This window comes from Mizuhopecten yessoensis, unplaced genomic scaffold (genome assembly GCF_002113885.1).
Source record: "Mizuhopecten yessoensis strain PY_sf001 unplaced genomic scaffold, ASM211388v2 scaffold716359, whole genome shotgun sequence".
In the NCBI taxonomy this organism is placed as follows: Eukaryota; Metazoa; Mollusca; class Bivalvia; order Pectinida; family Pectinidae; genus Mizuhopecten; species Mizuhopecten yessoensis.
Window position 1 is genome coordinate 2,115,628 of NW_018480077.1, and position 12,152 is coordinate 2,127,779.

The 12,152-nt window shown below is 36.8% G+C and overlaps 1 protein-coding gene across 1 annotated transcript; it reads left to right on the forward strand.

Annotated features, from left to right (window-relative positions):
• Positions 1–4,705: 4,705 nt before the first annotated feature.
• LOC110443770 (acyl-coenzyme A thioesterase 8-like) lies at positions 4,706–11,233 on the forward strand. Its single transcript, XM_021488173.1, has 5 exons — positions 4,706–5,300; positions 6,478–6,623; positions 7,233–7,458; positions 7,807–7,961; positions 9,223–11,233. Exons 1-5 carry the CDS (start codon positions 5,215–5,217, stop codon positions 9,525–9,527), a joined length of 918 nt encoding a protein of 305 aa, XP_021343848.1. The 5' UTR covers positions 4,706–5,214; the 3' UTR covers positions 9,528–11,233.
• Positions 11,234–12,152: the final 919 nt, after the last annotated feature.

A 12,152-nucleotide genomic window follows, 5' to 3' on the forward strand; every position in this document is an offset into this window, starting at 1 on the left:
ATGATCGCGAAAGAAAAAAGTCTATTGTTAATGTTTTGTAGCAACAGCATTTGAATGTCTCGATGAAATATTAATTATTGATTATATATAATTGATAAAAGCCCGGAGAAGAATGAAAGCATGACATGTTTTGTTTACATTTTGTTATGGTTCTACTACATTAACTATACCTGTTTTGTTGACTGTTACATGATTGATATTGGAGCATTTGGTTTTTGTTGAGTTACTTATGTTATAAATGAGCGAGTGGATGTAAATATTTCTGTTAACTCGAATGATTGTACGGACGTGTGTGTTAATGTGTTTATATGTCGACTCTCAAGTGAGTGATGCAGAATTGTATGTCCAGACTTACATGTTAACCCTTATACAAGTGGTTTTGCATTGTAATTAGATTCCGATTAGTGTTGAGGATCCCTGTCCCACTGCAGACAAAACACTTTTCATACATACAGTTACCTCCCCTTGAATTTGTTCTAGATATAATTGAAGTGGCACTTGGCCAGGGAACTATTATTGATCAAGTAGATGAGTTGGGGAGAGTAACTGTACTCTAACCAGAGGTCCAGGGTCTCTGAACACTGTTGTTTGTTTTACGTTAATATCATCTTTATGATTTTTTCAAAAAACAGCTCCAAAAGATAACAAAAATGATCTTATTCATGCTACAATTAAACCTGTATTAATTAAGAGACCACTCTGGGGAAGTCCAAACCATGGTCTTTGAACACAGGTTTCTGTATAAAAGTACAATTCACAATTAAATTACTACAATAGGGAACATGTAAATTTGTTTCCCTTAACACATGTGGTCTCTTAAAAATTGTATCCTAGTCACATGAACAGGTTTGTTTGTATGTTCATGCACGTTAAACGTTCCCAATCCATAGTTACACAGTTCATTCACATGGTGGCACAGTTTTCAGCAGTGGTATGGGGTTCCTTGAGCAACTATCTTGTTTCTCTAGAGTTAGCTTTGTGATAAATCTCCATACAACAAAATTCAGGAAGGAGACTATAAAGAAAGCATTGTCAGACAGTTTTATATGTCATGTAATTTATTAGTACTATTTGGAATTTGAATTTATGTGTGGGAGCTCATTATCCAAAGAGCAAGTATGGACAATACTCAGCATATACTGACACAATGATATGATATGATGAGTATTAAAAGATCATTTATAAAAATGTATCCTTGCTTTCATATTGTATTAAAGGTCACAAAATATTTAAATTCATTTCAAATGTTTGGAATAATTTGGTAGACTAAATGTAGGGGACAGGAAGAACAAACCCAATGGTCTGTCACTTTCCATTAAAAACAATTCTCGTTGGAATCCATCTTGGTTTCATCTGAAACTTGCACAAATTCCTACAATCTGTCTGTGCATCAATGGAGTACCCTTACTATCTATAAGGAAGACCTGTTATACACTGACAAGACTTTCTGAGTTGAATGAGTATGCTAGGATTCACATAAACCATGATATATAAGCATTGACCTTATGGTTGTGAAAAAAACAAGGTTCACAAAGACTTGTCTTAACTTCTTAAATGTATTGCCTCATGTTGAACACATATGAAATTGATACCATTTGTATATTAAGAATGTTACTGGAAAAGAACTTGAACATGTTTATAATTCTTGAAAAAGAAACAAAATACATGCATAGGCAAAAGTTGATTTAGGCTAATAAAACTTGAACGAACATTTTCATGATTTCAGTTGACATTGTGCAAAAGTAAAACTATCACCTTTCATAAATAAATAAAGTTTTAAATGATATAGCTATAGTTAAGAATTGATCAAATGTGAATCCACAGGAAATTATTTAAAATAAAATCTGACAATTTTGTTAGTGATTGACATTTTAAGATGTGAAAAGTGCTAGAATGTTTGTGTCAGGGTATTGTATGTGTACAAATTGCTAGAGAATGAAGCACTGAATATATTATGTTTGTAAGAAATCCTTGTAGCCAATATTTAATCTATCTTGTCTGAAGTGAACACAGGTTTTAAGATAATAAACATTCCTTGAAAAGATCAGTCGACTTCTTATTATGCCTTATTTTCAAACATGAACAGCCTGACCTTCAGAAATTGTTCTTTGTTATACCCCCTGTGAAATAAAGGGTTATATAGCAATCATTTAGTTCACTTTTGTCATTACCTTGTGAGGACCATAACTATTAAATCATTCACCCCTGAAATTTCATAATGTACTATTCCAACCTTTGCACTGGAAGAGTTCAAATGTGTCTTCAGGGGTAAATGAGTTAAACACAGTAGAACATTCTTTGATGGAACAATGTATTTGGTGAATAATGAAAAGATGGTGTGTTGAATACCTCTCCTTTGTCCAGATACTCTGAAGGTCAAATATTATTTGATGTCAATATAACACATCTTGTTTTATCCTCTAGGTCAAACTTGATGGGACTCTTATATTTATAACCTACAGTCCAAATATTGTGATGTTTAAATATTATAGACATGATTGTTCTTTGAAAAAAAAAATTTGAGAAACTTTAAATGCATTTTATCTCCGCAACCTTGACTGTCGGCCATTACTTGTCATTCTTTGCGCACATGATAACTCTTCAACTCAGCAACATCGTGGCTCTAGAATGATTAGGGTTCTTGTGAAGACATAGTTTGACATTTTTTAACACATTGGACCCCTTCTCGACATCGAAAGGGAATCAATGTTATTTATTTGTACAAATCCAATAGTATAACAGGAACATAAAAATGTCACAAAGTCCAAGTCTTTTCCAATCGAGTGCCAAATTATGTTCAAGAATATATTGTCATGATAATTTATTTGTACAAATCCAATAATATAACAGGAGCATAAAAATGTCACAAAGTCCAAGTCTTTTCCAATCGAGTGCCAAATTATGTTCAAGAATATTGTCATGATAATTTATTTCTACAAATCCAATAATATAACAGGAGCATAAAAATGTCACAAAGTCCAAGTCTTTTCCAATTGAGTGCCAAATTATGTTCAAGAATATTGTCATGATAATAATAACTTGAGTAAGTAAGATTTATCAGACAGTTTCAATAGAGCTTACAACACTTGATTTCACTTGGCATTGCATACCTGCCTTCCATACTAATGAAGACATGTACTTCAAGTCAGTCTTGCTCTGGGATAAAGCTGGCATAATTATAGGGACCTGCAATTAAGGTCTGCCTCGACATAAATTTGCAAATGCTCGCCAGAAAGCAACATTGTCAGCAGTTAATGCATATTGTGTTCAGTTTTGATTAAATCTTCAAACAGCTGGGTTTGACAATGTCCCTTCAAAGTAAGTTAGTCATTTGACCTATAATTAACATGACATATTTCTGTTTTCTGGCAGCCATATTTTCTTCTGCAGCTCAAAACAAACTATGCAGAACCGCAGCCATATATGATAGGGAAGAAATAACTCAAACAAATTTACATGAACTTTGAGAAACATCTAACTAGCACTTCTGGAAAAAATACAAATAACAAACTTAACTGTTAGAATTCAAGATGTCTGTCTGTAGGCCATCTTGTTTTTACAATCAATCTAAAAATGAAACATGCACATGCACTATTAAGACAATGTAGAACCCACAGGGATAATTTGTTACAGCTACATTTGTATCTAAACTAAGGTGTTCAGAGTAACTTTATATGTTATAGGGGGTTAAGATCGACTTTCGGTAAAAATGACACCTAAAATATGGAATGCCCTACCAGACCACTTCAGAACAACAACTACACAGAGACATATAAAGCCATATGCCTCTGAACTACACTAACACAATTTAAGACACTAATAAACAGCTGGTATGGGCCAAAATGCAAATGCAACACATGCAGACAAAACACATAGGCACACAATACAGTGGCGGATCCAGAGACCTATCTGGGGGGGTTTCCAAATTTCCTGGGGGGGTTTCCATGTGGGGAAAAATTGAGGAAAATGGTGAAAATACATGNCTACTGCAATACAGTTTTATACAACATGTTTTTAGCTAGAGCTTACCTCTACTTATGTCACCTCTATTAGATAGTGCTCACCTTTTAATATGTTTTGCTAAATATTTATTGTGTAACTGTGCATGTCTTTTATGTGTCGGTTTAATAGCTCATTAGAGCTAATGTTTATTGTTTTTAACCATACCGACGTTAAATAAAACTTTTGATTTTATTTGAATGCACGTGTCAAATACGCGCGCCAAAATACCTCTGCTTGTACACAGCTCAGTAGGTAAAGCGAAGAGGGTTCCGAACGTACCATTACGTAAGGGTGTAAGCTGAGACATTTAAAGCCATATACGTCTCTGGTGTAAGCACGGAATTAGATTATCTAAGTCCGTGGTGTAAGTAAACATCATCTTTAATAAAAAAAAAAAAAAAAAAAAAAAAAAAAAAAAAAACAACATATTCTGACTAGTATATATATAATGTATGTAATACTTTTATCGTTTATCAAAATGCAACTCCGTAAGAAAGCCTACCAGGGTGGGCCGGTTAGGGTCACCACGGAATTACATTTTTTTAAATTAGTTATCTAAGGCTACATTCGCGTATCCGGTTGAAACGGTTGAACCGGTTGAACCTGTAAAGAAAACAACAGGTACAGATAGGACCGAAGCTGACCTCAGGCTTTGGTACGTGTAGATTGAGGGGTCCAGACGTACCTGACCGAAACTAAAATGCTGACTATTGCCAATTTGCGTTATTTCGTTCTAAAACAATGTCAAGGCTCATGTAGTTTTTAAGATACGTTATGTAATACAGTGGACGCAGGAAAGAAGGGCATACTATTCTTGATACATTGTTTTTTATTCTCCGAAAGTGTGGATTTTTAGCTCTGCTTATAGAACGGTCCAAGTGTGTTCGTTTATCGTGGAAAATGTCTGCACCACACGTACGGTTTCAACTGGGATACGCGAATGAAGCCCTAAGTTATCAAAGTCCGTGGAGTCACTATTCAGGACGAGTCAATATATAGGACGATGGATAAAAACAATCATCGTTTCGTCTGCCGGATAACCGAACTACTCGGTAGTGAAGCGGACGTAAAACCTATCAATCAATCAACAATCATCGTTAATTTTTTCTGTCATTGCTGGTAATCAAAGACTTATATGAATTCGACGCGATAACGAAAACGAGTTTTTGTATCTTGTATAAGGACGACAACAGTCTATATATACCTAGTACGATGGCCGTCGAATCGGGAGAGAATCTGGCTAATGAGCTTATACGTTCGTTTCTGACTCTGGAGAAGATAGATATTAACATATTCCGGTAAGCAGCGAACCCTGGTAATAATTGTACTAATATTTATTCAGGTAAAGGAAGACATTACACGTATATCACAGATAATATTTATAATTTGTTTATGCCATTGAACTTGGTAGGCCTAGTCAGTCAGTGTTAAAAACTGGATTGGATTCGATTAATTTAGGCCTTTACCTGGGATGACCCATAAAGCCACATTGTGGGTAAATTCTAATGGGGTTCCTTAGATCCAAATAATTAAATCAATTCAATTCACAAAAAAGTTACATAATTATATAATTTAATCTTGCTTGTAACAAGCATTTTCATTGGCTTAAAAAATTATGTTATCAGCCCATAACATAAAAAATGATGTCACCGTTTGTAACGTCGCTTTTGATTGGCTGATACAGCAGCGCAATAATTTCTAAGAGAAAAGAGTCCATCAATAAAAGTGGATTTCCACAAGGATTGTGTATAGTAGATTAAATTATAAGGATTAACTTGAATATATTTTTCATTATTGGAACTATAACACAAAAAAACGGAGTGTACTGTGATCATAAACAGCTTCGCGGTTTATTTAGAGTACTCTCCGTTTTTTTGTGTTATATCTCCTTAAAATGAAAAATATATTCAAGTTAATCCTTAAATAATCGATATTGATGATTTATTTTATTTCATGTAACATCATGCATGGGTAAAGAACCAATGTCTAGTAACCTTCACACAACAGCATGTCATGAGGTCTAGAGAAATGTAATATGAAATATTGATAACAGTTTCATTTAAAAAATATTTTTCCCTATGGATATAGACTGTATCTGCTCATCAAAAAAGTTTTGAATTAGTCAGTAATTTTTTACTAAGAGCCATGATACTATGGAAAACCAACACTGACAGCCGTAGTTATTGTCATTTCCTGATTGCCAGTTGCTTTTAAATATTGCCAGGGGTATTTTTGACAATTTGTTTTGGAAAATTCCACCAAATAATCAATGTGTTGCTTTAAACACTGCCAATACATTGCACATAACTGCATGCATGATGTGTGTGTAAGAAATGTTCAAAGCTGCAACGTACATCATAGAACCAGCAATATAGTTGTATACGTTACAGAGCTTTCCTCACTGAACCATGGCAAACATAGAAATGATTGTTAATTTCACACCTGTATTATGTATTTGTGTTTGGTATATTATAGAGCTTCCCCGGTGAACCTGTGGAAACCAATAGCTGGTCGATTTGTGTACGGAGGACAGGTGGTTGGTCAAGCTTTGGTTGCAGCATCCAAAACTGTGGATGAAGACTACCATGCCCACAGCTTACATTGCTACTTTCTCAAAGGAGGTAAGGACGTTAACTCAGATGTTCTCCAAGCCTGGTAATATACAGTTAAAGTATGGGATTGAGGGATATAGCAAGTTTCTGGTATCCAGAGACCAGGTCTATTTCCCGAGGCAGGCAAAAGTGGGAATATATTCGATTTAACCAATTACTTTTATATAGAGTAAATAAAGTAGAGGTATTATAATAATATTTACGAGATGTTCAGAAAACCTTGCATAGTTAAGGTTGTATTCTTTCAGGTTTTAATAATTATATGAAGACTTGACAGTTATCAGGATATCATCTTTGCTAATGTGCAGATTTTAAATGCCGATCAGTCATAACAGGTTATGTAGGAATGCAAGAGAACTTGTAAAGACCAGACATCAAGGCCAATAAATACATGATTCTGAATTAGAGAAGGATTGGTTTGGACAGGTTATACTGTAATGCTTTTATATAAGTGACACTTCTAACATGTACATTGACAACTCTTTAGTTTCCCTAACTTATTACAAGAGACATGCAAGACCACTGTTAGTTATATCTTAACTTATGCGACCATTGTTAGGGATATTTCAAGAGATGTCACCATTTTTGGGGATGTTAGCATTTTACTTTTTTGTGTAGGTAACCCCAATCGTCCGATTTTGTATCATGTGGACCGCACCCGAGATGGTAAGACATATTCTGCACGTAATATCAAGGCCACACAGGACGGTATTCCAATCTTCACAATGCAGGCCTCTTACAAGACTGAGGAAGTGGACCAGCTCCAGCACCAATTTACCATGCCATCTGTTCCTGGCCCTGATGAACTCAAGGATTCCGAAGACTTCTTAAGAACACAGCTCAAGTAAGAATTTTGGAGTGTTCTGAACACCAACAGAGCTGGGATGTGATATTATTTCAAAAATAGTTTTAAGGCCTGATGGGAAGAATATATTATACAAATTTCAGTTGTTCCATATCAGCAAATTATTATTGTACTTAGAAATTGTTAATGTAATTGTGATCATATGTACTGGAAATTTTTCGTCACAGTTTAAATTTCCCCTTTTTCACCCTTCGTGATGAGAGCAAATTTGTCATTACAGCGAATATAAGTAAACAGCATAATAAACATAGTTATTAAATATGAGAAGCGAAATTTCCCAATATACAGTATCTGATCAGGTTCTGTAGTTATTGTGTTTAATTTTAGTGAGGACTTGTCTGACAATCGTAGAACTCTGATCCTCAAAATTCTGGAGGAGAAGATCCATGTGGAGAAACGTCCTGTTAACCCAGAGGTATACCATCATACGGAACAGGGGGAGCCAAAGCGCTTTGTCTGGGTCAGAGCTATAGGTGAAATAGGTAAGTCCCAGGTTCTGTGTCTGGGTAGGGACTATAGGTGTCATACATCTAGGTCAGAACTACAAGCAAAAGTAAGCAAGCCCCTGGTCCAAACTCAGGTTCAGAGCCAGAGGTAAAATAGGTGATTTCATAACCTACGTCCGAGTCGGACTTACTGGTGGTATATTTTTAGGTCACCTAAGCTTTGCTCAAGTGACCTATTCTATTCGCTTTCTGTCCGTCGTGTGTAAACTTTTTACATTTTCAACTTCTCAAGAACCAGCTAGTAGATGGATTTTTTTCAAACCTGGTCAGAATCATCCTTGGTAGATGAGGCTACAAAATTGTAAAATTGGGATTCCTACCCCAACCCCTGGGTCATCAGGGTCTTTACTTAAATTGTAAATTTCAGTACCCCGAGCTATTCATTCTCCCTTGGAGAGGGGGTAAAGCTTACTATAGTTTATATAGGGAAATAACACTTTTGGGTATATTTTGACAACTTTATGTAGGAAATTATTTTAACTTGTTGTGAATTATCCTTGGATGAAGATGGTTTCAAATTGTAAAATTGAGATTCCTACCCCAACCCCTGGGGCCAGGACGGTGCCCCAAAGGGAAAATTAAGCAATATTTCAAATATCTTCTTCACCAGACTCAGAAGTACTACAGTCATTTTCTCTGCATGGAAAGAAAGATCATCAGAGGCTTTACTTAAATTGTAAATTTCAGGACTCCCCAGTTATTCGTTCTCCCTTGAGGAGGGGGTAAAGTTTACTATAGTTTATATAGGGAAATAACACTTTTGGGTATATTTTGACAACTTTCTGTAGAAAATTATTTTTACTTGGTGAGAATTATCCTTGGAGGAAGATGGTTTCAAATTGTAAAATTGAAATTCCTACCCCAACCCTAGGGGCCAGGGCATGGCCTCAAAGGGAAAATTAACCAATATTTCCAAAATTTTCTCCTCCAGACACAGAGGTACTGCATTCATTTTCTCTGCATGGAAAGAAAATCATCAGGGGCTTTATTCAAATCGTAAATTTCAGTGCCCCCAAGCTATCCGTTCTCCGTTTGGGAGGGGGTAAATTTTACTATAGTTTATATAGGGAAATAACACTTTTGGGTATATTTTATCCATTTTAAAATTGGGATTCCTGCCCCATCCCCAGGGTATATGGGGGCATTAAAAATACTCCCAAACTAAAAATATAAATCTGTAAAACTACATTGAGAGATAGTAAAGAGCATGTGGTGATTGTTTTGTTTTTGTGTACAGGAAGTGATCTGAAGCTACATCAGTGTGTTGCTGGATTTATCTCCGACATAGCCCTCCTTGGAGCTGCAGTACAGCCCGCCCCTCGCAACTACTCACCAAGCTTTATGGCTTCCCTTGACCACAGTATGTGGTTCCACAACCCCTTTAAGGCCAATGAATGGATGTTGTACGAGATTGAGAGTCCCCAGTGTGGGGCAGGCAAGGCTCTGTCCCTTGGGCGATTGTGGAAACAGGATGGCACCCTAGCAGTGTCGGTTGCACAGGAGGGTGTGGTGCGCACCACACAGACCGAGTCTAAACTGTAATATTGCCATTGTTCTATGGAGTTTGCTGTGTATAAACAGAAGTACAAGATGGCCTTCAGTCATTGTTGTGGGGTTCACCTTTGAAGAAAGTCAAATTAAGGCAGTGTCTGCAACTGTAAGGAAGGTCTAGTCCAAGCTACATGCAAGACATTTTGACTTTGCAAGGCAGATAGCGTCTAATCAACTTTATCCTGCAAGAAGTCCAGAGGGCCTACACGTAATCTGACTCGAATTTGTGAGGTGGGCTTATTAAAGGGCAATGAAATGGTATTTGTTGGCATTTTTATTGAATAACATTATATAATGGTGGGCGTACTTCAAGGTTTCAGTTAATTGCCAGTTAAGTACCGTCAGACACTGTTTTACCTCGCAAGACAGAGTTTGAGTCAAGACATGATGGTTTTGTGTGAGAAGTAGAACCCATGAATATATAGTCTGCAAAGATGTCCAAGTGAAGAAACTGTCTGATGCAGTATTTTATCAGTGTCATTGATGTACATGTATGTCATACAATGTAATCAGATAAGAAATGCTTTAGCATTGAGGCAAACCCTGTTATAAATCTCACTATGGTGTAACATAACTGACTTCTTGATATCAGGGATTAATAGAATCTTGAACCTCCTTCAGGTGAGTTAAGGGAATCTCAACCCTCTGGAAAAGATTCTTAAGTTGCTGAACACGTGGCTGTTGAGTGTTCAGCAACTTAAGAATCTTTCCCAGAGGGTTGAGATTCTCCATCCCACCTCAAGGGGGTGAACGATTCTTTTTCTCTTACCCTGTTGACCGTCTTATACACAATTCAGTGGTGACTTTACATCCTCAATGCATTGTTGATGTAATGTCATTGTATTGTTGATGTGACATCATGCAATTGTTTTGACAGGGGAATTTCCCCCGTCGCAACCCTAGGGTGAGACAAGGATATCTTACACTGGGTAAAGGGTGGACTCATCTGTCCAGGGTAAGAGAAAAAGTGGGGACTATATAAAATAAATGTAAAACAGTATGTATTGTTTGTGTCATATACCTTGATCATGTTAGTTCATAACCCGAGGGCTTTATTGTGTCCTATTACATGTATAATACATGTAATAGGACACAATAAAGCCCTCGGGACTATATGACTTTAATACAAGTGCTATTTTATTGGCTGCGAGAACCATTGCTTCTAGGTACAATCGTTTTGATTTTATTGTGATTTTTTTTATATCTTTAATAATCTGTAATTTTACATTATTGGACCATAGATCTATGGTCCTATAATACAACAAGAGGCCCATGGTCACCTGAGCTATGTAAAAACTGATGTTATCGATGTTGCCAAATGAAAAAGAAATCATTTTGTAACAAAGGTAACTACAACTACATGTTATAATACAAAAATTCAAATTACAATTAATAACGATCGGACCAAGAAGGTACGGTTCTCGCAGCTACTATTTTATGAGCCGTTATGCAAAGCAGGTGCTAGTGTTTTTGTTGACAAAACAGCATGCTACTTTCTAGTCATTCCACTCTATTAAAAAGAGAGAGAGCGAGAGAGAGAAAGAGAGAGAGAGAGACATAGAGACATGCTTTGTTAAAATATGTTTCACGTCATGAAATATAGAAATTCAATCCTATTTAATGTAATAAAATTTCTGAACCAAATATTGGTCGTGCAATTTAATTTAACTATATTAAAATCATTTAAAGCAAATGTGACTGCAAAAAGTTTTTTTTTGTTATTTTAGCCAATACACAGTTTTAAGTTTCTGTGAGCTTATGTGATTGGCAAAGTGTGTCAGTCAGCTTGCTGTGATGTTATTAGCTCACCTGGTCCGAAGGACCAAGGTGAGCTTATGCCATACCGTGGCGTCCGTCGTCCGTCCGTACGTCAACAATTTCTTTAAACGACTTCTTCTTAACCACTGGTTGGAATTAAACTAAATTTGACTGGAAGCATCCCTAGGTGGTGGGGATTCAAAATTGTACAAATGGTGGGGCTGACCCCCAGGGGGCTGAGGGGCGGGGCCAAAAGGGGTCAATTTGTCTATATTGCTTTAAGCGACTTCTTCTCTGGAACTAATAAGTGGATATCAACCATATTTGACTGGAAGCATCCCTAGGTAGTGGGGATTCAAAATTGTACAAATGGTGGGGTTGACTCCCCAGGGGGCTGAGAGGCGGGGCCAAAAGGGGGCAATTTGGCTATATTGCTTTAAGCGACTTCTTCTCTGGAACTAAGAAGTGGATATCAACCATATTTGGCTGGAAGCATCCCTAGGTGGTGGGGATTCAAAATTGTACAAATGGTGGGGCTGACTTCCCAGGGGGCTGAGGGGCGGGGCCAAAAGGGGCAATTTGGCTATATTGCTACAAACGACTTCTTCTGTAGAACTGTGTACTGGATATCAATCATATTTGATCAAAAGCATTCCTGGGAGGCAGGGATTTAAAATTTTACAAATGGTGTGGCTGACCCCCCAGGGGGCTGAGGGGCAGGGCCAAAAAGGGTATTTGGCTATACTGCTTTAAGCGACTTCTTCTCTGGAACTAAGAAGTGGATATCAACCATATTTGACTGGAAGCATCCCTAGGTGGTGGTGATTAAAAATTGTACAAATGGTGGGGCTGACTCCC